Source organism: Alternaria arbusti (assembly GCF_024043155.1).
Source record: "Alternaria arbusti strain BMP 1465 chromosome Unknown scaffold_17, whole genome shotgun sequence".
Lineage (NCBI taxonomy): Eukaryota > Fungi > Ascomycota > Dothideomycetes > Pleosporales > Pleosporaceae > Alternaria > Alternaria arbusti.
Genome location: NW_026249957.1, coordinates 464,436 through 488,914, shown reverse-complemented (window position 1 = coordinate 488,914; position 24,479 = coordinate 464,436). Strand labels below are relative to the sequence as shown.

General features: G+C 53.0%; 10 protein-coding genes across 10 annotated transcripts; 2 read left to right on the top strand and 8 right to left on the bottom strand.

Annotated features, from left to right (window-relative positions):
* Nucleotides 1-1,602: 1,602 nt before the first annotated feature.
* On the bottom strand, nt 1,603-3,304 carry J4E86_009530 (uncharacterized protein; the record flags this gene model as incomplete). Its single annotated transcript, XM_051450035.1, has 2 exons — nt 1,603-2,862; nt 2,927-3,304. The coding sequence occupies 2 exons, from the start codon at nt 3,302-3,304 to the stop codon at nt 1,603-1,605; spliced, it is 1,638 nt and encodes a 545-aa protein (XP_051298880.1).
* Nucleotides 3,305-4,459: 1,155 nt separating this feature from the next.
* Nucleotides 4,460-5,536, top strand: J4E86_009529 (uncharacterized protein; the record flags this gene model as incomplete). The annotated part of the gene is made up of 1 exon (XM_051450034.1): nt 4,460-5,536. The coding sequence occupies one exon, from the start codon at nt 4,460-4,462 to the stop codon at nt 5,534-5,536; it is 1,077 nt and encodes a 358-aa protein (XP_051298879.1).
* Nucleotides 5,537-5,922: 386 nt separating this feature from the next.
* On the bottom strand, nt 5,923-6,801 carry RPS5 (ribosomal protein S5; the record flags this gene model as incomplete). Its single annotated transcript, XM_051450033.1, has 4 exons — nt 5,923-6,240; nt 6,319-6,502; nt 6,609-6,649; nt 6,718-6,801. 4 exons carry the CDS (start codon nt 6,799-6,801, stop codon nt 5,923-5,925), a joined length of 627 nt encoding a protein of 208 aa, XP_051298878.1.
* A 596-nt stretch (nt 6,802-7,397) lies between these two features.
* On the bottom strand, nt 7,398-9,511 carry J4E86_009527 (uncharacterized protein; the record flags this gene model as incomplete). The annotated part of the gene is made up of 2 exons (XM_051450032.1): nt 7,398-8,897; nt 8,948-9,511. 2 exons carry the CDS (start codon nt 9,509-9,511, stop codon nt 7,398-7,400), a joined length of 2,064 nt encoding a protein of 687 aa, XP_051298877.1.
* Nucleotides 9,512-10,503: 992 nt separating this feature from the next.
* J4E86_009526 (uncharacterized protein) lies at nt 10,504-12,196 on the bottom strand (the record flags this gene model as incomplete). The annotated part of the gene is made up of 4 exons (XM_051450031.1): nt 10,504-11,045; nt 11,605-11,850; nt 11,902-11,970; nt 12,016-12,196. 4 exons carry the CDS (start codon nt 12,194-12,196, stop codon nt 10,504-10,506), a joined length of 1,038 nt encoding a protein of 345 aa, XP_051298876.1.
* Nucleotides 12,197-13,971: 1,775 nt separating this feature from the next.
* J4E86_009525 (uncharacterized protein) lies at nt 13,972-15,939 on the bottom strand (the record flags this gene model as incomplete). The annotated part of the gene is made up of 3 exons (XM_051450030.1): nt 13,972-14,612; nt 14,660-15,601; nt 15,654-15,939. The coding sequence occupies 3 exons, from the start codon at nt 15,937-15,939 to the stop codon at nt 13,972-13,974; spliced, it is 1,869 nt and encodes a 622-aa protein (XP_051298875.1).
* A 623-nt stretch (nt 15,940-16,562) lies between these two features.
* J4E86_009524 (uncharacterized protein) lies at nt 16,563-18,145 on the bottom strand (the record flags this gene model as incomplete). Its single annotated transcript, XM_051450029.1, has 2 exons — nt 16,563-18,082; nt 18,133-18,145. The coding sequence occupies 2 exons, from the start codon at nt 18,143-18,145 to the stop codon at nt 16,563-16,565; spliced, it is 1,533 nt and encodes a 510-aa protein (XP_051298874.1).
* Nucleotides 18,146-18,952: 807 nt separating this feature from the next.
* On the top strand, nt 18,953-19,922 carry J4E86_009523 (uncharacterized protein; the record flags this gene model as incomplete). The annotated part of the gene is made up of 2 exons (XM_051450028.1): nt 18,953-19,168; nt 19,323-19,922. The coding sequence occupies 2 exons, from the start codon at nt 18,953-18,955 to the stop codon at nt 19,920-19,922; spliced, it is 816 nt and encodes a 271-aa protein (XP_051298873.1).
* A 172-nt stretch (nt 19,923-20,094) lies between these two features.
* J4E86_009522 (uncharacterized protein) lies at nt 20,095-21,697 on the bottom strand (the record flags this gene model as incomplete). Its single annotated transcript, XM_051450027.1, has 4 exons — nt 20,095-20,212; nt 20,268-20,987; nt 21,039-21,515; nt 21,576-21,697. The coding sequence occupies 4 exons, from the start codon at nt 21,695-21,697 to the stop codon at nt 20,095-20,097; spliced, it is 1,437 nt and encodes a 478-aa protein (XP_051298872.1).
* A 1,125-nt stretch (nt 21,698-22,822) lies between these two features.
* Nucleotides 22,823-24,346, bottom strand: J4E86_009521 (uncharacterized protein; the record flags this gene model as incomplete). The annotated part of the gene is made up of 2 exons (XM_051450026.1): nt 22,823-23,708; nt 23,763-24,346. 2 exons carry the CDS (start codon nt 24,344-24,346, stop codon nt 22,823-22,825), a joined length of 1,470 nt encoding a protein of 489 aa, XP_051298871.1.
* Between the last annotated feature and the right edge of the window lie 133 nt (nt 24,347-24,479).

The following is a 24,479-nucleotide window of genomic DNA, read 5'->3' as shown; positions in this document are numbered from 1 at the left end:
GGTCGACGCTGCGCACGTGCCTCTATCCGCGAAGATGTTAGAAATCGGAGTACTAGCGGACCAAATAACATAACGGGCGTATACAATCAGCTATAGATTCTGTGTCTGACCTCGTAGCTTTTTTTGCGGCCAAAGTTAGGTCAACGTATTAGTATGACCACAACTCGTTGTCGCATTGGCGTCATGGTCAACAGAAAGACAGTGCGCGATTCGGAGTCACAGCAACATCAATACAGCAACTTCACACCGGTAGCGAGCAACCTTAACACCAAATCTCCCGTCGGTTAATTCTTTTATCCTCACGTTGTTCGCCTTTTCCTTTGACGACTGCAACTAGAGTTACCATACTGAGTTTGAAAGTCACGTTGATCGAGTCACTGTTATGCCGTCTCAACATGACTCTGCACACAAATTCTGGGACAGGTACGTACTTTTGTGACTCAAATCACTCGTATGATGAGTACAGAAGCGGCCCTCAAGACTACGCCCCTCTTTCAATTTCCTCCTCATAACAACATCCATTTCTATCTCTCCGCGAACTCTCAGCGGCTTTGCTACTCTCACTCCAATTCTACCATACCAATCATCGCTTCAGAACTACAAGTCCCATCGGAATCGACCCAGTGATATGAGCCGTTCAAACGATTTTACAATACCTTGCTTGCCAACGCGGCCCGTATCTAGCGCCTCCTCCGCGCACGAAAGCAAAGGTCCTACTATCAGAGCGCTGATATGCCCACCTGCTACGAAGAACTCGCGTGCATTACAACCAGACCAATCGATTGTGGAACATCCTACAGAGACGACATCGCCCATCCCTTTCATGGAATTCGGCGAGGTTGACAAGAAGTCACGCTGCAGCCACCTGCAAAAGAATCAAGATTGTGACAGTCGGTGCTATTTGTTGATATACACGAGCACAAACCCTTGGGCAAAGAATGGCGAGGACTCACAGGTGTGGGGTGGTGTAATCAAAGGGTGCAAACTACGTACCAAGGATATGGAAATCGACAAAAGCTACGTCATCTGCGTCGAGGGATACGTCGAAGAAGCGAAACGATTTACCAATGTCAAACCATTCAAAGAACGGATAGCTCAACCAGAGGACATACCAGAGCCCATTTACAACGGGGAGCTTTTGGGTCGACATAGTTTTGCATGGAAAGGAGATAGCGGAATGTTCAGGTAGCTTGACAAATACAGAAGGTTCGTCACGTACCCTTTGTCTCCGGACCTACCATCAAGCGGTAGAGTAGGATGAATCAAGATATTGTTGGACTCGATGTGCGCCTAATGAGCCGGTTTAATCGCATTGACACTTGTCTAACATTGTCGCAATCATGTCGGCTTGATGATTGATGAGCGAATGACTGTTCAAGACCGGGGTCGACCCATGAGTAAACGAAGCAAGTATGCCTGAAATAGGTATGACTGATGAGCTGGTCGGGTTCATAAAAGGATAATATGTATGTGATAGACAATGTGTCTACGTCGTCGACGACCAAGTTAGATAACTATGACAGTAACCGAAATCTTTCAACGTCAACGGGTGTCAGCGAAAGGAATGGAGAGCAGGCTATCGTTGTGTTGTAATTCTCCAGCTCAAACATCCCCTCGATATGTCTTATACGTCTCCTTAAACGTCCCATGAAACCCAAAGCTCATCGGCCCCGCCATCTCAGCTCTTCCCATCTCCGTCAAGTCCTTCGCGTTGAGCACGAGCAAGTAGCTCTTCTCCGCATAGCCGTCCAAGACCACACTCAACAGTATGCCATCGTCTTCTTCCACACCTTCAGGGTCAGCGATGAAGATCGCTTCGCCAGGCGTGTGACCATCAACTTCCCAGTAGATGGCTTCCTGAGTCTTGTTGTCAAACTTGACAAGGCCGTCGAAGAACGAAGACCGGAGACGGTCGGCACATCCATATGTGTAGCGATGGCGCTTGGTCAGGTATGCCGGGTTCAGCGTGGGCAGCTCCATCGACTTGAACTTGTCGGCCTGAAAGAGAAGCTCAGCGGGCATCGTAGCAGGAACACCAGCGTTGACGCTCGGAAGGCGGAACTGCGCCTGCATCGGAAGGCACAGCCTGCGCTTCTCACCCTCATAGTCAGGCGTGTCGATGGAAGAGATGATGTTGTCGTAGTAGAAGCGCTTGACGATGTCTAGGTTCTCAAACATGCTGAGCTCGGTGATGATGTCGGTCTTGCTAGGATCAGAAGCTGATGGCTCTTCCCAGGCGTTGATGCTGTGGAAGCAGAAGAAAGGCATGCTTTCGTACGTTGCTACAAGTCCCTTGCCTTCGCGGCGGTCGACAACGTACCATGTTGCTTTGGAGTTGGGGTCGAAGGGCGCGATAGAGTCGACAACGTTCTTGTGGTACATGAGCGAAACGCCACCCCATGTGATGTGACTGTTCCAGACACAGAGAATGACGTAGTTCTCAGTCAAGAACAGCGAGTGAATGTATGCAGGCGTGCCATGGAAAGTAGCGAGTATGTCTGTCTCGCCAGATGCTGCCGAGACGCGGAAGATGCGGTAAGTACTCTTGTATCCAAAGTCGAGATTGAAGTTGTACATATCACCCGTCTGGGGGTCAGACTTGGCGTGGGCGGCAGAGAAAGGCCCTTTCAACTCCGGGTGAAGGCGTTCTTGACGTGCATAACCGCGCGGTTCCAACGTCTCTGGGTCGATCTCCTTGATGGCACTAGAATCTGTTCGGGCATGAAGAGTCTCAATGCCACTGGTGTGACCGTTGGCAGTCGGTTTCGCGCCTTTGTTGAGTTTGTCACTTCCTGCCATATTTATGGAGAGCGTGACACCGACATTGCGCTCATTCTGTGATGCCTGGAACATACTCATGACCTACAGCGATGGGCGTACGAAGTCAGTGTATGTCTCACGTGCATCTCGTACAGTCAGGACTTACCTTCCAGAAGAAGCTCTCGCATGGATCACGCTTTGCAGCAAACGTGGTACTGTCCAATTTTCCGGTCGTACGAACAATCTCAAGGTACTCATCCACCGTGCGTCGCGAACGGTATGTAACCTTCGCTGGGCCGTCCGCGTCGGGAAAGTCGATCTGGAAACGATGGACACATGAGAATCCATCAAACCAATGTCTTGCTGCCCAGATCTTGCCGTCGTTCGTCTTCGCCTTGTAGCCGAGCGGACCTGTCCGATAAAGTACACCTGCAGCATGCCTTGGGATGGTGCCTTTGACGGTGAGCTCCACGGGCTCGTGCTCTTCGTAGTCCGTGTCGAAGCCTGCCGTGTTGGGCCAGACATCCGTTGTTGCGACGACCATACTGATGTTCGATTGACCAATTATACGGCGCGTAATATGTGGTGACCCAGCAGCAAGGTGCCTTAATATGCCGGAGACGAGAGATGTACGTCGCGTGAGGTAGAGATGGGCCAATCGTATGGCTTGGGGAGTGGCAATGATACGAGTCAGACAAGCGTCGACAGAGGAATGTGTTGAGTCGGGGATAGATTGTAGCCAAGTTGAAGTCGAAGCCAAAGCTGCAAGAGTATAGTAATCATAATGCGGAATTGGCCAGAGATATAAAGGCAATCCAATCCCCTGCATCGTACACATGTTGGACGGCCAGACCTGTGGACAATCGGCCCATGCCTTCCGCACGTATCGTCAAGCGGTGGTATCGCAGTCCATTCCCCATAGCGATGTTACACTTAGCAGCCGTGCCCTCGGAGGGCCTGAACGATTCGGAAAGCTTATGGCTGGGGTTGAAACCGTCGATTGGTTACCCTCTCTTGACAGTGTGGAGAGGAGGACGAATAAGGCTCCGAGTCTTTTGCTAACGGCCGTAAGGCGCACCCTCCAAGAAAAGGTTAGATATCATTGGAGACGCACCCTCCATCCAATACCCAAGTTTTGACTGGGTCCTCCACTCATGAAACCATTATCTACTGCAATCTTTCTCTCGTACCTTGGTAATGTCCAAACTAATGCGAGGTTTGAAGGATTGAGGTTCAGGCCTCCGGTCGGTGATATGATCAGAGCGAGTATGCTATACAAATGGGGCAGTAAATACGATGGAAGCGCGCGTTCAAGGTGTCATTGCGCAGACGTCTGTAAGACTCGTGCCGTGCTGACGACAGGAGCACTTCGTTGCATGTGAATGATCGCTCAAGATAAGCTAGGACCGACGCGGCACTAGCGCTCAGCCCTACAGCGGGCTTGCAAGTTGCATCATCAACTTGACTTGACATTGTCTTTCACCCGAAGCACATTTCTAGCGCCACGACGACTACTATTATTGCACAAGCATCGAATCCTTATTATACCGCAGATACCACTTCCCAATTACATGGACCGCTAGCGGTTTCCAATCACTACCGATCGGCCTTCGCGCGAAAACCCCACCTCGATTCATCGACTCAAAGGCTCCGTCAACGCGTAAACCTGCGCATCGACCATACGAACACAAACGTCACGATGGGGGCCATACTATCTCTTCCGTTCACCATCCTGAATCTTCTGCTGCCATTTACGCGATCTGGCACACCTCTGTCGCAAGATCTTCTACACACAGCAGTACTTTGCGGAACATTATATTTCGCCCCACAAATCGGCGAATGGTACAATGCGCAACGGCAAGCAGCACAGGCGGGCAATGATCAAAGAGCAAATAATGAGGAGACGAATCGCCCAACCGAACAAGGTATCAGGAACCCGGTTGGAGGACAGAGGGATGAAGGAGAACAAGCACCACTGGACGAGCGGTTAGTCCTTCAAGACGACGGCGTAGAAGCCGCGCGACCGCCACGGGCACCTACACCACCACCGCACCAAGCCCTCTTCGGAGACGTCCCCTTACCACAACATCAACAGCCACATACTCAAGCACAAGAAGCCCAACTACCCGACGATGCCTTCGCACCCGGCCCCGCAAACCCCCCACCACAAAACGCGAACCGTCCCCCACCAACCCAACGCGTAGTCGGTACCAAGAAAGCCAAATCGCTCGCTCGAAAAGACCAACAACGCGCGTACAACGAATGGCTACGTTCAGAAGCCGAGATGCGTCGTCTTCAAGAGGCAGAAGGCCGTGAAGAGCGCGAGGCAACTGCGGCAGCGGAAAAAGCTCGGCGAGCGGCTGTCGAAGAAGAGATTCGCGAGCGCGCAAGACAGGAGCGGGAGGAGAGGAAAGCAGAGGAGAAAAAGGAGGCCGAGATGGAAGCCGCACGACGGGAGAGGTGTGTCGCCTTTGTAAGGAATACAATGAAGGAGAGGGGTGCTGTGGATTTGGTCGACGCAGCGTACGCGGAGGGTAAAGATAGGGTTTGGGTCGAGAGATTGATTCGCGCAAGTGGGCTTATGCAGCAACTCCAAAATGAAGGGGGTCACATCATGATTACAGGTCACGACTGGCTTGTAAGGATTGATGAGGAGGTCATGGCCAAAGCTTATGCTGAAGCTGAGCAGCTGGGAGAGAAGAACAGTGGTAAAGTCGGCTTCGAAGAGTTTGGAGCCATATTAGAGAGGGCTGTGTTAGGGCGGGCGGCAGCATAGACATGTACATAAAAAGTGCAGAGATGAGATACCCATAAATGAATTTGGATGTACTGGAGTTCATCGAAGATCTACACGACTTCCGCCATTGTGTTATACATGAAGTGGCATTTCACAGCTACACGATGCCTTCCAACAGCGGGTCCGGCCTCCTCTCGCCTGTCGGTGGCCGTCAACATCACCTCGCACGCAGTAACTGCTCATCTGAACGTGGTATCGTATTGTCCATTTTTGTCATGCAACCATGAAAGAGGTCTTAATCGCCTAGGAAAGCCATGCCATGCATAAGATCCCTCATTCTGTCCGATCAAAAAACGACCAGAACAGCCATTCGAGAGAACTCCTCCCAGAGACACCATGCACACCCATACACAGAACGCACGCCTTTATCGGTTGGACTTGGCGACACGCTCGAGCTCATCCTTCTTCTTGATGGCGTACGAGTTGCTGCTACCCTTGGCAGCGTTGATCAGCTCCTCAGCGAGGCACTCGGCAATGCTCTTGACGTTGCGGAAAGAGGCCTCACGGGCACCGATGGTGAGGAGGGAGATACCCTGGTTGACACGGCGGAGGGGAGAGACATCGACGGCCTGGCGACGGACGGTACCGGCGGAACCGATACGGGTGGAGTCTTCACGGGGACCGCAGTTGACGATGGCATCGACGGCGACCTGGATGGGGTTCTGGTCGGTCATGATGTGGATCTGCAATTGTCAGCCGTCTCCCGACGCGCATTTTATGCCATCTTCGCGATTCCGAAACCTGGCAGATTGTAGACGTACGATCTCGAAAGCGTGAGCGACGATGCGCACAGCCATGAGCTTCTTTCCGTTGTTACGGCCGTTCATCATGAGCGAGTTGGTGAGACGCTCAATGATGGGGCACTGGGCCTTCCTGAACCGCTTGACGGCATATCGGCCGGCGGAGTGTGAGATGTAGACAGGCGAGCGGATCTGGATGTAGTCGCTGCGGCTTCAGTTAGCCGAAGGTCTCGCAGCGTATTACAAAGTATCCAATGCCACCATTGTCCTTTTATACGGGTGTGCGGCGCGATATCGTGGGGGAAACGTACGTCAATGAGATGTCGCGGACCTCGACCTCCTCGTAGGACCACTGCGAAAAGTCAGTATTGTGCGTGTGAGCGGAAGTTGTAATAAGCCTGCCTTGTTGAACAGCTTTACGCTGCCCTGCTCGTCGGTGACATCCTTGGGGAGGATGGCAATGCCGGTGGGGTTCTCGACCTCGATTTCTCCGTTGTCAGACATGGTGGCGGTTGTCGGTGTGGAAGGGAGAAAGAGGGTTGGGCGTCGAAGTTCGTAGTCGCTGTCGCAAGAGATAATCCAGGTGTTCGAGTGCGATCAATTTCGACGTTCGCTTGGACCGCCAATCGTGCGCTAGCGGGGCTTGGCGGAAGTGTGCACGCCGGGGCCCGCTCATCTCGTCTCTTGAACACCACGCGAAGAAAATGGTCAATCGCTCTTACCAACCAACGTATCGTTTACAGAATTGACTTTGTGTTCAAAAAGGACGGTGGTCACAAGCACAAATACCCATTCATATCCACAGCAACTTCAGCACAGAACACCAAACAAAGTTGAACATGTCAATACTCAATTACAATATCGTAAGAACTAGCAAGAAGCAAAACTAAGGTATATAACGCAGTCGTTGCTTGTGCAAGACATATATGCAGACAGACAACGCCGGGAAAGTTCAAATGCAGCAATAGCCTCCAACGCCATGCAATGCCGCTAAGCGCAAGGTAAAGTCGCAACAGGAAATCAATGGTATCACGACTCTCGCTGCACCCTAGTCAGCACGGCAATCACCAGCCACTTCCACATCGTCCATCCTCGATCGCTCATCTCCGTATCCGCGATACACTTCGTACCCGAGTAACAGGCGCACTAATGTCTCTGCGGTCCTTTACACCCTCGACCATCTGCTTCATCGGCGTTCCGTGACCAGCGGCCATGCTTCTAGCACGTCCTCTACGCTCACGGATCGCTGCGAGTGCGGCTTCCCGGTCAATGCCTAGCTTGTTGAGTGACAGTTCACCCAGAACAGGGGTTTGTGCGTTGGCTGCAGCGTGGGCTACAGTCGAAGGAGTCATAGGCCCACGGCCAGCCTTGAACGCTGGAGTGGCAGGGGAGAAGTGAAGGGGGATGGTAGTTGTTGTGGTAATAGTGCGAGTGAGGTAGGGCGTCGTAGGCCCAGTAGGCTCCCTGTCGGGCGTCGGTGGTGACATGTCCTCGTCCTCGCTGTCGTCGTCGACGGCGTCTTCGTGGATGCTGATGTCTACAGCCTTGGTCTCCCTGCGGGTAGGAAGAACAAAGTCGACTCTCGATGCAGGACGGGACTGTGGCAAAGATATGTTGGCAGGAGCGACCGTGTCGGGCGCTGGTGCATCGGTCATCTCGACTACAGGTGATGGCTCTGCATGTGTGACGATGCCTGCTGACGGACGAGACTTCATAGGTGATGGCACAGAGCGGAAGGTTCCTGTGTCTGGAGAGAAGGCGACAACGGTCTCGGGCTCCTCAGACTCTGTCTTGACTACAACATCCTCAGGCGGTGTGATGGGACGCTCGTTCTCCACAGACTCTTGCTTGATCACTACACCTTCCATGACATCGTCTCCGTGGTTGCTGGCTGGGGGCGTAGAGATGGGTAGCGAGACCTTGATGCGCTGCATCTCGGCTTCGAGTGAGTCATCGTGGACGTAGTGCTTTCCCCTGTTCTCAGCGATGCGGCAAGAGCAGCACTGGAACTGGCATTCCATCTTCATGAAGTCGATCTGCTCCTCGGCACGTTCGCGAGCGCGTCTCTCTGCTGCCAGCTCCTGCTGAATGAAGCGCAGATCAACTGCGTTTTTCTTTGGCGACACGTTTTCCTTGTCGTCGTCCTCGCGTGCGAGGTTGCGTGGCTTGCGTGGCGATCGAACAGGTGATGCGAATTCATCAGTCTCTTCTGGGTCGGCCGATGGAAGCGGTATCTGGCCTTCCGCGGCGATGCGCAGAACCTCCTCTTCTTTCAAGCTCGTCTTAAGAGCGTCTCGCTCGCCCTCCACGAGACCAAGCTTCTCTTTCAGTGTCTGCACTTCTTCGTTCAGTCGGTTGCTAACGCTCTCAATCTCCACCTGCAGGCTGTACACCTCGTTCTTGTACTTGGCGGCTTCATCGGTCTTGAACTTGACATCTGACTCGGCCCGCTGCAAGCTACGCTGGATGCTCTGAATCTTGGCCTGAAGCTGCGGTATCATTGCGGAGCATCGGAGCTTCTCGTTGTTGGCCGCTATGTACTCCGCCTTACAGTGTCTATATTTGCCCTCGTAGGACTTGGCTCGCGATGCTGCTTCCGTCTGGAACATGTTAATAGGTGGAACTGTATAGAAGAGCATGGTGTACTTACAGCTTTGGCGTCCATACTCTTCCACCTCTCTTCGTTCTCCTGGAAAGCCTTCGCCCACTTGTCAATGGCAGCTTTGCTCTCATGGACTCTCTTCTCAAATCTTTCCTTGGTAACGGCGTTTGCAAGTGATTCCTTTGTCTGCTCAAGTTCGTGCTTCAGCTCGTCGATGCGCACGTCGCGTCGGCTCGACGACAACTCATGGTCGCGCTCCTTCTTGGCATGTTCCTTCTCGATCTTGTTCAACTTCTCCGCGTGTCGTATCCTCTCCTTGTCCAGCAACTCCTTGAAGCGCTTGCATGCTTCCCGTGGGTCCTTAACCTCGAGGTTCTCGAACATGCCCGTGAGGGCTGTGACGGAAACATCGGAATCGGTTCGGCGGTGTGTGTGTCGTAGGGGCGAGTGGGGGCGGAGGTTGGGTGTCGAGGGCGAGAGGACTGGCGATGAGTCCCTGGAGTCGCCGTACGGAGATCTTGAGCCAGCACCGCGGTCGGGACTGGCTGGGAAGATGGGCATCCCAGGCGAGAATGGTGCCTTGTTTGGCGAGAGAGGCGGAGGCGGATCCATCTGGACCGGGGATTCTTTGAGGCGCGCCAACTTGACGGTTTGGGGGGTTATGTATGTTGTCGAAGGGTAGCACCTGCTGTGAGTTTGGTTGTTCAACTTTGGTAGTCTAAGGAAGTTGTGCAGCACGTCTATGTAATATGTGGTGGTGCGAGCTCAGACGGTGAGCGATAAACAGCACTAGCTGCCCACGCGACGCTACTTCCCTGCCATAGCAACGCGAAGACGCACGGACTATTGATCCGCGAACCCCACGTCATGTTCTCTGAGCAATCCGACAAGCCGGGATTGTACCCTGTCAATCAGAAACGGCTACGCAGCTTTCGAACAAAATTACCTTCATGATCGTGCATCGCTTGGTAAACGAGTGGATTCAGTAGGTTTTCTAGATACCAGGGCAAACTCCAAAACCCAAAACATTACCCAAATGTCAACGTGGAACAAAGGAAATTGATACAGGCGTACGAGTACAGGCCAACCCTAGCGTTTGCTGCTGCATCACCAATTTCAGTCCATGGGACAGAGTCACCAGTTTCATCTCTAGAACACTCAGGTACCAACTCCAGCGAACCCTGCATATCCTCCTGTCTGTTGAGCAGGCGTGCCATACATGTTCGAGTTCGCAGAGGACGCAATAGCGCTGGTGATCATAGTAGTAGGTGCCGCTGAGTAACCTAGTATGGAGTAAGCATTTGAGATTCGACGATAAGAATGAAGGGGAATAAATACCGGGCTGCTCAGTACCCGTGGAGATCTCGGAAGCAGATACCACAGGCAATGCCGGGTAATCAGTAGCTACAGGCTGAACTGCCGAGTACATCGTAGTCATGCTCCCTGACACTGGCGGAAGAGAGGTGGCTGGGACATAGACGCTTGGCGTAGAACTGACAATTGGAGTAGGTGCTGCGAGTGAAGTTGAAGATGGCGTTGGCTCAAGAGGGGAACCTGAGAAAGCCGTGGGATAGCCTGGAATAGCCGAAGATGAAGCTGGGAACTCAGGAGCGACCGAAGACGACGCTGGATACGCGGGAGCGGCCGAAGATGACGCTGGATAAGCGGGAGCGACTGAAGACGATGTAGGCGCAACAGGGTAGGCTGAAGAGAGCGTCGAGGCGATGGGAAGGGCTGATGATGGCGTCGCAGACATCGGAGGAACTGAAGATGATGGCGGCGAAACGGGGTAGGCCAGAGATGATGTCTGCGAGGCGGAAGGGACCGGTACTGATGCCGAATAGTCTGGAAGGCCTGACGATGTCGGCGAGACAGGGTGGGCCGGCGATGCTGTCGAAGAGGCAGGAGGGAGCGGTGTTGATGCCGAATAGTCCGGAAGGGCTGACGACGATGTCTGGTACGAAGGAGGGGCAGAAGGCGACGTCGAAGGGGTGGGATGACCCGAAGGCGATGCCGGATAGTCTGGAGGGGCTGAAGAGGATTCTGGGTGCATGGGAGGGGAAGAAGACGATGCTGGCGAAACAGGGTAGGCTGAGGAGAGTGACGAGACGGGAAGCGTCGGTGTTGGCGAATAGACAGGAGGAACCTGTGTTGATGCCGAATAAACAGGAGAGCCTGACGATGACACTGAAGACACAGGAGGGGCCGGAGGCGATGCTGGATAGTCAGGAAGGGCTGAAGATGGTGCCGAGGAAACTGGAAGAGCTGGGGATGGCGTTGGATAATCAGGAGTAGCTATACAAAGTCAGCGGCACATACTGACGCGACTTCGTGATGTGCCAGTCAACAAACCTAATGCAGAAGAAGTAGCGGACCGTTGTGATAAGTAAGTATCGCTTTCTTCCGGATACGGCAGCACGGTGCTTGACGTCGGATACCCCGTTCCAGAAGGAGGCTTCGATGTAACGTTTCCTGTCGGATACGGAACGTGGATAGTTGGTGAAGTACCAACTGGGCCTGCACTGTGTGATACATGTGCCCCTTGGAGAGAGGTGATAGGGTAGGGTGCTACTGATGCTGTCGCAGGGTTGGCGGCATACGGCAAGGGCGTATCTATCACAAGGTTAGTTATCTGTGTTCCAGCAATCTCTGTCTGGGGTATACATAGTGGAACGCGCGAGAAGTGATGGAATTGAAAGACGTACTGTAGTTACTTGGAGTTACGCTGCTCTCCGGGATCGCACTGCTCGTAAGCTTACTTAGGTGGGGGGAGACAGGCGCAGGGGAAGGGCCATATCCGCCGCCAGTAGACCAAGCCACATTCGAAGTAGGAGTGACAGCAGGATAGTCTGAAGTCGCTGGATCCTCAGGAGGTGGCACGGATGATTCGGCAGGGTAATCCAGAACGCTGCTCGGTACAATCGAGCTTGACGAAGCAGCCGATGGCCAACCTGCAGTGATATCAGATGTTGCCCATCAACTTGAATATATTTTGTTCTCACCAGTGATGGTAGGGCCGCTCACGACAGGATAGGTGCCAATTATCGAAGCCGGCGGCACAATACTCGAGCCTGATAGCGTTATGGTTATGGTCACGGAAGTAACGCAGGACGTACCAAGGGATGAGGCCTGAGAAGCCATAGAAGATGATGCGGCTATGGTGGTCGGATGGATGTGTCCAGTGCCATAAGGCTCGCCATTTCCGCTGTACGCGGCTCTAGGTACGACGAGAGCAGATGTGAGGGTACTGTGAAGTACAATGGACGGAGCAACCCACTGGGAAAACCGGATACCCATGATGGAATGCGAGCTTCGGCAATGGTTTCAGGTTGGCCTAGTGTTCAGGAGGAGATGTAAGAAGAGGAAATAATGATGCGTTGAAAGTGCTTGGGGCAATACAAGTAGATTGACTGCCATACATATATGTTTTCAGGACCGATCATATCCAAGCAGCTGGGTAGAACAAATGTCAGGAGCTGTCAACATGTAACATCGACCCTTGATTATTTCCCACGCCTCCTTTCGATGTCTAAGAATGTCAGCAGCTCTGTCCATCTCGACTGCGTGTTGCGCAACGAACTGAGGGAGGCGTACTGCATGGTCGCTCTCCATCGGCCCCAAATCTGCAATGGCAGGCTGTGGCGCGGGTTTGGGGTTGTAAAGATGGCCCCAGGCGAAGACCGTGAACACGGCCATGACGATGACATGCAGAAAGATACTTGTCATCAACGCAAACGACACTTTCGACGTTGATCATGTGTCTGGTTGAGGTTTCGAGTTGGGTCGAGGGCTCCAAAACGCCACGAGGATACAGATGCCATGACGACAGAGTACGAGTTTCGCGATGCATGCTGAGCTTAGAGATGGGGGCTCACTCGGCTGTGCTGAGGCTTTTCCTCTCCCAGGACATGGAGGACTCCATTGTGTCAGGCTACCTTTCGTCTTTGTCCGTTTCCAGCATCCCAACTCTTCTTACAGATAGTAACGTCTATTGAATGCGCCTTGGGTATTTCCGAGAACGAGAAGCTCCTAAAAAAGCGCGCCAGACGCCAAACAGCTGCATATTTTGGGTGAATAAGTCTCTGTCATGCTTCGAGAGCCACCGGTGTGCCAGCTGGGAAGTCCAGGTGGCCGGCCGACGGACATTGCAGCACAGTCAAGGTGAACCCTCTCCACGAGACGTCAGCAGTATACCTAGGTAGCTGCGCCAGAGATTCACTTTGAAACAACTTGTCGACTCGACTGTTCCAGCACAACGGTGGACGTAGGCCCCAGCATGCGGCGAGGATGTCAGCTTAGGCAGACGATGTACCACCGCAACGCGTCATAAGGCAAAGCATGCCCATGGCTCCAAGACAATGGCCGCAGGTACCAAGTTTACCAAGCGAATGTAACGGTTCTAGAATCAGTGGTGGTCGTTCCCAGGCAGCGATATCGGCCCTCCCTGCTCGTGGTGGATGGAAAGTGTCGTACGATCCGTGAGGGGCTCGGTTACCGAAAGCTCGAGAATGGGGGCTGGGCCGCAGAGCCCCACACCAGCGCTAAGAGGGGCGTAATTTTAGCGTCACTGCCTTGCTCACCTGGGCCGGTGACATCAAGGTCTTGACAGCCTGTATCTCGCACCCTTGACGCAAAGATGGATTGCATGGATTTTGGATTTAATTTGAACTAGAACAAACAACAACGGATGATGACAATGGATATTAGAAATACTGAACAATTTCTACAAATCGCAATCTAGTCTACATGGACTCGCAATCTGGCGCCGTAAACATGATGAGATGTAACATGACCCGAAAACCCGTACCCATAACGCTCGCTTGACCATGACTATTATTGATAAAGACGCTCGGCTGTTGACAGTCTGCAATGTAACGCGATCAACATGAACGCCCGCTTGTACCGAATATGACAACTTTTAATTACGTTAAGAAGGAGACCAATTAGTACAGGAAGCATGATTCAATGACGGCCGTATTTGAATCGCACTCGTAATAACAGCGGCGAAGGAATATCGTCGACCTGGTCTGGAAATGTCGGAGGTAAGAATAATCGAGTTTCGCGCCATCGTATCAAACCTCCCATGGCTGTCGCTGGCGGTTGACTGTGCCGTAGGACCTCGGCTCGTCCTCTTCGAGCAGGCTTTCCATGATGGAACCTACTTCGGTGTTTGTCACGGTAATGGCGTCTTCCTCGTCGAGCTTCTTCCTCATACGGTAAACCTGTACCGAAACATAGATAACGAGTGCCGTGCCTATGACAAACGCCAAAGCAGCCAGAATGATGTTGATCGGGACTGGGTTGCCGTGCCACAAGCCCTTTGTCAAGGCGTCGATTGCGGTCTGCGACAGATTGAACAGGCCAGACACGCAGATGATAGTCCCGTAAACTCGTCCAAACGTAGCGAAGCCAAAGACCTTGGTCGCGTAGTCAGACATGGCGGAATAGTAAAGCGGGCGCAAGAAGACAAATAGGAGAACGTTGACATATCCAGCCCAAAGAGTTGAGATAGAGCCAATGACTCCAATAGCGGCGATGATGACAACGAGGAGCGAGAGTACGCCAGGTGTACTGACGTTATCGAGCAGTGCGCCTAAGAAGGGAGTTGCGACAACTCCAGCGACGGGCAGAGCAACGTCGAAGAAGTCGTTGACCTTCTCTGCGAGCTTGACTGATCCAAGCATGTACGTATACTGTTCGCGGATAGTAGCAACTAAGAAATGTTAGCAGTGTTCAAGCGCACTGAAGGGATTTACTAACTGAAGAAGTTCATTCGCACCATCTGGATCACGGTCAGAATAGTGAGCAGTATGAACCAGGGCGTCAGCATCTGGTCTTTGGCAGACTTGTTGTGCAGTGCTCCCCAGACACCGGAGTTTTCCAGTCTCTGCTCAGCCTTCTCTTCCCGGATCTTACGAGCCGCCTCATTGCCGATCAGCTCATCAAGTCTGCTCAATCTCTCCTTGCGACGCGAGCTACGGGCCTTCCTTCGCTTCCAGATCTCGTTGTCGGGTAGCTCATCATCCGAAGAATGAACGTCTCGCATAGCGTCTTCAGCTCTCTGAAGCTTCATTTCTAGCTGTGCCTCAGTCTTGTAGTTCTCGGTCGGTAAGAAGGTGAGCTGCGCGATGGCGATGGCTGCTGGAACGATGAGATAGACCAGGAAGAAAGTTTGTGGCTTGAACGCCCTGTCGCTAGCATCGTACATGAGCCTGTAGAAGAGAAAGACTGCTGCTGAAGCGTCGAATGCACCGGTAACGAGCGCAACGATGCTACCCGCATACTTGGGGAAGGCGTTAGCAATCTGGAAAGAGGGCAGGAAGACAAATGTGCCTCCAAGGGCAAGGAAGAAGTTTCCGATTGTATATCCGTCAAAATGCTCGATCTGAAACGCGAGACTCATTAGGATACTTCCAAGCGCGAGACAGAAAGAACCGCAAAGGAAGCAAAGCTTGGGCCCATAGCGATCGAGCAAGGTACCGACGGGGAGAGCAGAAACATTCGCCGTAGTCGATGCCAAAGAAAAAAAGAAGTTCAACCTGAGATCTTGCTCGAAGCAAACTTCAACGTCGGCATCCACCTCTTCGGGTGTGCACATATTGCTGAAAACGCCTTCCTTGATAAGAATTGGCTTCAAAGCTGCAAAACCGAAAACGATGCCGCTAGCGAACCAACACGCAAGAACCGTTACGATAACCTGTGCTGTGATCGTATGTTAGTGGTCAGAACGCGAATGCGATGCAGCCAAACTTACCGATACGCTTGCCCGTTGGCACCTTGTATGGCGTCAAGCCTCCAGGTTCCTCGCCCGGTGCGAGCTCCTCGGGCTTGGGTATTATGTCGTAACTGATAACTCTCCTCACGCTCTTTCCTTGTGCGCTCAAGAAGCCAGCTCCCGAGATGGCGCTCTCAAGAGAAAGCCGACGTTCCGCAGCATCCTGTCGGCTAATCTGGCGGTCGACAGGCGGTAAGAACAAATCTACCAACGCCTCCTCGCGATCAGTGCCCTCTTGCTGTGTAACATGCTGAATCAGCGACATGGGAAGTCTGCAGCGAGGCGCTCGTCGTTAGAAACGCAGGGCAGAGTAGACGTCTGAAGAAAAGAATCAAAGGGGCTGTGAGTGTTCGGCTCGTCGAGGGCGACAGAAGCTAGAAAAGCGGAGGAGCGGAGTTAAATTGATGCGCGTGCCCTGACACGAGACCCACGATCTAGACATAGCGATCGCGGGGGTCACATGTCACATGCAACAAGTTCCGGCATCACGGAGCCGTTGGCTATGTTGTGTAGACGTCAATAGACGCTCCTGCAACCCTGAGAATTGAGTATACACTGTCGGCGGGTACGCTGCATGCTCGCTTACTAGAGAAACGCCGCGAAACGTCTAAAATGGTCGGCGTTGTCGCGATTGATTGGTTCCGCGCTGGTCCCGAAGCGGAAGGTTCGTCGCCGATCTCCCCAACCATCTTCCCGCAGGTTCCATGAGTTGCAACCCTTGGATTGCGGCGCACAGGGTCTTGATAAGAGAAAAGCAAGCAGTTTGAGGCTTGATAAGGTCCACACCGCCAGTCTGTCAGGCGCAGTATTCAATTCTTCAGAGAGGCGATACACACTCAGGGTGTTCGCAGCCCTCCCCGTCGCATTCTACAACAAAATGCCGCCTATCTAATCTTTGTGGTATACGTTCGCATCGAAGTTTGTAGGAAATTGGTCCCGCCCTTCAGCATCGCTTCGCACCCAGACCGCGACACTGGTGCCTGGGCAGTTGAACAGTCCATAACCTTCGCTGTCTATCTCGACCTCACTCTCCTCCCACCCAAGGATGTCAGTCCACTTCTCACCGGCATGCATCTCGCCAACAGCCATCTTGATCTGACCGGGACCTGCGTTGCTCATCACACACGCCAGACCCGCTTTCCTGTCCCATGTTCCACGACGCACAAACCCGATGCAGTTGGCTTCGTTGAAGTAGTCCTCCTGTGTTCCGTACGCGAAGAGTTTTCGTGCGAGAATGAGATCAGCGAGCTTTCCACCACATGAGGCAGGGGTCTCATGCGGCTCTGAGAGACCGTAAAGATCGCCGTAGAATGGGCATGGGTAGCCTTCCTGCCTCAGCAGAATGAGAGCGTAGGCAAGAGGCTTGAAGAAGCCCTCGATCTTGGTCTCCATCACCTGCCCAGGTTGTGTGTCGTGGTTTGTAACGACCGTAACAGCATCGGTAGGACGCATTTGAACGAGTGTATTATCGTAGACCTTCCTCAGGTCCGCCGATTCGCTTGTCGAGATGGACCCGAAGTTGTTCAGGAGAGGCGAGTCGTAGAGAGCGAACTCGTGGTTCATATCGTCGAGCCAATCGCTCATCTCTTTTACATCTCCCGACCAGAACTCGCCGACCACGAAGATGTCGTCTCCACACTGTTTGCGCAAGTTCTTGATCCATTCATTGGTAAATCTTGAGGAGAAATGCTGCACAGCGTCGAGCCGGAAGCCCTTCAAGCCAAGCTCTTTAGTGATCCACACGCCCCAGTTCTTGACGTCTTCTTGAACCTCAGGGTGCGAGTAGTCAATGTCGGCAAACATCATGTAGTCCGCGTTGCCTTGCTCATCATCCACGGATTGCGACCAGCCTTTGTTCTCACCTAGAATCTTATAGATGGCTTTCTTCTCCGTGGCTTGGTCCCAATCGGTACCTGAGAAATGCTCCCAGTGGTATTTCATCTTGGAGTATTGCTCGCCACGGCCCGGAAAATCGAAGCCTAGCCATCCCTCGATTTCGAAGGCATCAGAAACCTCCTTAGTGCGATCATCTTGGTCAACTTCCACAACACGGCACTTCTCCGTTTGGTCGGCTCCAGCCTTGTGGTTCAATACGGCATCCCAGTATAGGCCCACGCCATGCTCCTTGGCGACCTTCGTAAGTTCGAGTAGCTCTTCTTTAGTTCCCCATTTGGTTCCCTTTTGACCTTTCTGATCAAATTCGCCGAGGTCGTACAGATCGTAGATGTCGTAGCCAACGCCCTGAGGGTTCGCACCTTTACAGCCAGGGGGTAGCCATATGTTGGTAATACCGATGGCTTTTAGCTTAGGAAGCTCTTCGGCAAGGCGCCGCCAGTGCTTGTGATCGTCCGGGACGTTCCATTCGAAACCCTGGAATAGGGTGCCATTCTCTGGTGTGGGCTTCCGTTCTAGGAATTGGTTAGGTTGGACATCGGGAACGAATACCGTTAGCACCCACCTTCGGAGCTCATTATGAATCTCAATATATATCTCCTGTATCAGAGAGAGTTGTTTCCAAATAGTTCTGGGTAGCAGAGGAGTTTGGTTGAGCAAGCAGAGTCTTCGCCAGTGCCATAGTCAGATTTAAGGAAAACATCATCGCTGATAGCGCGTGAATAATCCTGCGTTGGTAGGGGCTGAGCAGGTTTGTCTATCATGTACCCTGCGTTTGCGCTGGCTACCAAGCGTCCAAGTACGGCGCACGGGTGGTGAATGGGGCCTGGAAGCGGCGCTGTTCAACAATCTGCGCGGATGACGTCAGCGTTCAGCTTTCATCCCGCGGACTCCAGGGCTTCAATGGGGCGAAGACACGTCGCCAGAGTGTGAACGAAGGACGACGACAATCGCGGTACCATTAGCGCGATGCCACCCGCGGCTACCCAGGTAGTATGTAGTGTCTCTAGGTTGCATGCGGACATTTGCGGAAAGATCGTCGCTGTTGCGACAGCCGCGGCGGAGTCTACACAGGTCTCTGCAGCCTACATCAGGATTATTTTGGTAGACAGAATAATCCAATAACAACGTGACCTTCTGACTTCACAATTCGCGCACCATGTTCTTTCATCAAGTTGTAGCAGTCATGCCTTTGCGTTTTGGCGGGGAAGGGAAAGCCCTAAAGGCGCGATGGAGCTAGTCCGGTCCAGGGAAGGCGCACTCTACCTAGGTACACGGCGTGAGGGTGCAGCCTTACCTGCGTACTTCTGACCTCTCACCCATAATTTATACATTGTTTGCGACTTCAACATCCAATATCAATCGTATTCAACAAGCGCGCGAAAATGGTCCTGTCGGATGCCTCAAAGGCTGATCAGGCTGCGACCGCAGGCAAGAGCCAACTCATCGTCCGCTTCTACGACCCCGATGTACGCGCCAAGGACGCCCTCGGTCGGCAACTCGATGAGATACTGGCATGGCCAGACAGCAGGCTGGAAGCGTCCCATAACTATGTTCAGATGCTCTTTCCGCTTCCAGAGGGTTCTCCATACAACAGTGAAGTAAGCCTTCCCGTTTACTGATGTCGTACCCGGGAGGTATTCGCCATGGTGGAAATCCACACATGTCGAATTGCAGCCTCATGAATACCTCCAGGGTACAGCGAGAATGCAACGATGTATTCAATCACTTTGGCAATATGTTGACCATACACAGGCCCCAGTCGTCAACCTCGAAGTAATGCAAGCCTTCCGTTCACGGAGTGAGCTACGGCAGAACCTACGACGAAGCTTCGAGCGCATGCTCAGCTTCTACGGCTTCATGATATCCAACAAGTCAGAAGCGGAGGCCAAGCAAAGCGAATCGTCTGAAACAGCCTCTTTCCCACCAGGTGCCCACACAAACATCTCCGCATCCAAACCCCTTCCATACCACATCGTCCGCGCGCCAGATTATCGCAAGAAGTTCGCCAACTGGGCCATTAGGTTCGACCATAACCATCTTCGCATCACGCGCATCCTCCGGTGCCTTCGCGTTCTGGGCCTACAGACTGAGTGCATGGCCTTCTTTGATGCGCTCGAACGCACATTCGAAGACCCACAGATCAGCATTAGTGATAGGAGTATGGGTTATTGGCGGCTGGCTGTTACGCGTCCTTTGTATTTGGCTCCTGATGACTCCAAGTGCAAATGGTTGGTGGGTTGGGAGAAGGAACAGGAGAATCTCACCCAGGTCGACGAGGAGAAATCGAAGAATGAGCAGGATGGGGTGCAGAAGCAGAAGTCGGTCACGTCTGGCGATGGCGTGGAGGGTTGAGTTGCTTGCACTTCATGAGGACGTGGAAGCACGTCAACCTAGGAAAAGACTCAACACCCTGGAGATCCTTAGATCAGTCCCTTAGATTACATCACGCAGTATGGGGACACTGCTTGAATGGTTGCTCGCTCTGAATAGACTAGGCGACGATGTAGCCACTTCATTGATGAATCTACATAACCATGATGAAGTCCGGGTCACGGTCGTCACCTCTACCCTCAAACTCAGCATACTTCCCACTCGCCTTATCCTTATTGATCTTCCGCACCCACAAAACATTCGCAGCAATCCTATCGACACGTTAGTAGGGAGTTCCAACCAAAGCTAAGATCTCAAAAAACTTACAGAACCCAAGCCGCGCAAAGCAGTCCCAACATGATGCTATGACTCTTGTGGAAATGATTCTCCTTTTCGCTCTTTGGATACACGAAGCTGGCCACAAAACCACCTGCATTCGCAATAGCGAGCTGCAAGGCAGAAGTAGTCGCGCGCTTGTAGTGGCCAGCAGAGTTGTTGCTGTTCCAAGAGAGGATGCACGGTACAGTTGCGTACATGCCGGTTGCCATGAGGAAAGTCATGCCGTATTGGACCTTGGGGTTGGTGGATTGGCTGATGACGCCGTAGCCGATTATGGCAACAGGTAGGGTACATAGCATGATGGGACCACGTAGAGCAAGACGATCGGATAGGAGAGCGACTGCTACTGTAAAAACTGATGCCACGGCGTACGGAATTACGGTCCAGAGCTGTGCCTCGTTGGGGTCCTTGGCGAAGCCGTTGTTGATGATGGTGGGGAGGAAGAGACCGAAGCTGTATAGTCCGCTCAAGATGGCGAAGTAGGCCAATGCAGTGAGCCAGACTTGGACGTTGAATACTCCGCGCTTGACTTCTGCCCAGTCGAAGCGCTCGTGGGATGCGCTTTGCTCGCCGAGCCGGAATCGAGCGTGCTCTTTCTCGTCGGGAGTGAGGAATTTGGCTGATTCGATGGAGTTGGGTAGGAAGAGCGCGGAGCATACGCCAACGAGTACGGTCAAAAGGCCTTCCACAATGAAGATCCACCGCCAACTATTTGTACAGTTAGATATCGGTTGTTAGAAGTGAGGGTCTGTCTCTTACCCTTCAAGACCTCCAGCAGGTCCAATCGCATTGAGTCCGCGCGCCAGCAGACCACCAAAAGCACCCGATAGGGACGCTGCTGTATAGAAGATACCGATGCGCAAAGCCAACTCTTGTCTGCGGTAGAAGCCAGTAAGGTAGAGTACCATGCCCGGCAACAATCCACCCTCAGCACAACCAAGCAATGCGCGAACAGTAACGAATGACGCGAAGTTGGTGACGAAACCAAGGCACATTGTCAAGATCCCCCACACCGCCGTCAAGAGCGGCAGCCAGATCTTTGGCGACATCTTCTTCAGCACCAGGTTCGACGGGAGCTCACTGGCGATATACGTAGCGTAGAAGACGCATAGGCCGATCGAGTATTGGTGATCGTTGATGTTGATGTCCTTCTCAAGACCCAAGATCTTCGCATTGCCGACATTCGTACGGTCGATGAAGGAGCACAGGAAGAGGAGAGCGAGAACGGGTAGGATGCTGTGCCTGTCAGCGCCATGCTTCTGGAAGAATGTAGTAGATCGAAGAAGTTAAACATACCGGATATCCATCTTAAACAACAGTGTCTTCGCTGCTTTCCCATCCTCACCAAACCCCGCCTCCAACCGCTCACTCCCACTCCCATTCTCGAATTTCTCATCGTGCATCTTATCAAGGCTCATGTTGAACAACCTCAGAAACCCCAATCGGTACAAGCAGAGAAAACAGAATCTGGAACGCAGCTCAAGAAAAGCGTTGACAAAGAAACCTCGAGTGCGCGACCAGCTTACTTATTCCCCCTCCCTCCTCAACGGGCTCCCGGTAGCGCCATGTACACCGCAACCACCGCCGCCCCCCAAACTGCCCAGAAACGGCGCTACCCATGCTGACCCCATGGGGGCGGGCGCAAGGGTTACGGCACAATCGGGATTATCTGTCGTGCGATTGGCGGAGTTGTGCTGCCGACGAGTGAAGGGCTACCCCGACTGCACCAAGCTTATGCTTGAACCATGCCAAACCATGCATAGCGCTCTTAAGGCAGACAAGCGATCGGCAGGCTTGACATCAGCGTTACTGACTCGGGCGTTAGCTGTACGAGCTGCGGATGTTGTTCTGTTTCCGAAGGCTTTTGTAATCCGACGTGGATTAGATAAGGGAGGAGTCGCGGATAGCAGCTCGGATGAGTGTAGCCATGTAGGTATGACATGGCGGGTTTTGTGGTTTGTTGATGAAAGCGCATGTGGAGGGCTGATCGCGGATCGGCGGTACCAAGCTTTTCGTTGTGCCCAGGTGCTGGATGGAGCGTGGACCAAGCAGTGCGAAGCCTTTCAGCCGCCCACTTGGACAGCTTGGCTGCCCCCGAAATTCGGTATGCCAACTCGACGATGAACTCCCAGGTGCCAGTGTCGTGGGAGATCGTCAACGGTTTTGTTGCATGCCCAGGTGCGATGGAAATATAGTCTGAAGCTTCTTTTCTGGTAACGCAACGTTCTGTCTTGGAGATTGCGCGCGCATCACAGCACGCGCTGTTATCGGAAGCGACCAAAAGCACCAAGCTTGCACTTTGGGTAACCGACGATCTGGCTATCGCAATCGCCATGCTTTGTTTTTCTGGTAGGGTCATGAGACATCTGTTGGATGATCAAACAGCCTGCGACGATCAAATGACGCGTAAAACGGTCAATTCTTTCAGGTTTGTCGTATGGCTCGCGTTTCCTCACAATTGCATCACGACTCAAGATAGGCTGTGTGTGGAAATTGACAACGATCATCACTTGGGTATGCTACGCCAAAACTACACAAAATGTCTACTCCATGGTCTTAAGATCAGGCGCAACCTCAAAGCTAGCATCTGTCTTTGCCTTGACATCCTCGACGCTCACACCAGGCGCGGTCTCGGTAAGCGTCAAAGTACCACGCTTCCGGTTGACTTCAAATACACACATATCTGTAATGATGGTGCTGACGCACTTGGCTCCCGTCAACGGCAGCTTGCATTCCTGAACAATCTTGCTTGATCCGTCCTTTGCGACGTGCTCAGTAGCGACCACTACTTTGGTGGCTTCTGGGTTGCTGACGAGATCCATGGCGCCACCCATGCCCTTGAACACCTTTCCGGGTACCATGTAGTTTGCTAGGTCGCCAGAGGCGCTGACTTGGAGAGCGCCTAGGATAGAGACATCGACGTGGCCTCCACGGATCATGCCGAATGACTCTGCAGAGTCGAATGTTGAGGCGCCAGGCAGGAGTGTGACTGTCTCCTTTCCGGCATTGATGATATCTGGGTCGAGCTCCTCCTCGGTCGGGTAGGGGCCCATGCCCAAGATACCGTTCTCGGATTGTAGCCACACCTTCACGCCGTCGGGCACGAAAGACGCTGCTGCCGTTGGGATGCCGACACCCAAGTTCACGTAGTATCCTTGTTTCAGCTCCTTCGCTGCTCGGCGAGCGATTCGGTCGCGACGCTCTGCCGCCTCGTTCTTGGATGATGCATCCGATGAAGCAGCGGGTTTCCGGAGCTTCTTGATCTCGACGTTCTTGGGAGCTGTGGAAGGAACGATGCGGTCGACGAAGATGCCGGGGAGGTCGATGTCGTTCGCGTCAAAGGTACCGATTGGGACGATCTCTTCGGCTTCGACGATGGTGAGGCGGGCCGCTTTGGCCATGATGGGGCCGAAGGCTTTGGTGGTGTATCTACAGTCGCTGTCAGAAACAATGCTCGGGGCACCGGAGAGAAACGTCTCTTACCTGAAGACACAGTTGCCAGCCTCGTCGGCCTTGTGCGCTCGAATTATCGCAACGTCGCCGGTCAAAGCAGTCTCCATGAGGAACTTCTTGCCATTGAACTCTCTGACCTCCCTCTTTTGACCAAAGCCAACGGCCTTTCCGTCTTTATCAAACTTTGCGGGGATCTCTCCATCTTGTAGCAGCGTGTTGACAGCGGTGGGTGTGTAGAATGCTGGGATGCCCGCACCGCCAGCTCTTATCCTCTCCGCAAGCGTACCCTGTGGACATAACTCAATCTCGATATCACCGCCCAAATACTGCTTCTCCAACGCCTTGTTATTTCCCAGAAAGCTGATGATGAGCTTCTTGACTTGTCCACTTTTTGTAAGTAGCGCTAAGCCTCCTACGTCCTCAATTCCAGCATTGTTGGAGACGGCTGTCAAGGAGTGTAGCGACTGCGGGCCGCGCTTCTTCATCGCTCCGATGAGCGTGTCTGCAACACCGCATAATCCAAAGCCCGCACTCAAGACTGTGGACCCCGGTTGTACGTCTGCGACCGCTTCATCTGCATCTTTGAAAAGCTTCGATTTAGAGCGGTCGATCATGGGAGCGCTTTGACTGATGCTTCGCAGTTGACCGGTGAATCGCCATCGCGGTGGGAGTCGTGCGGCTCGTAGTTGTGTGGGGAGAGGTCGTTGTGAACATAACCGCGCTGGCAGAGCTGCGAGCAGCCGGTAC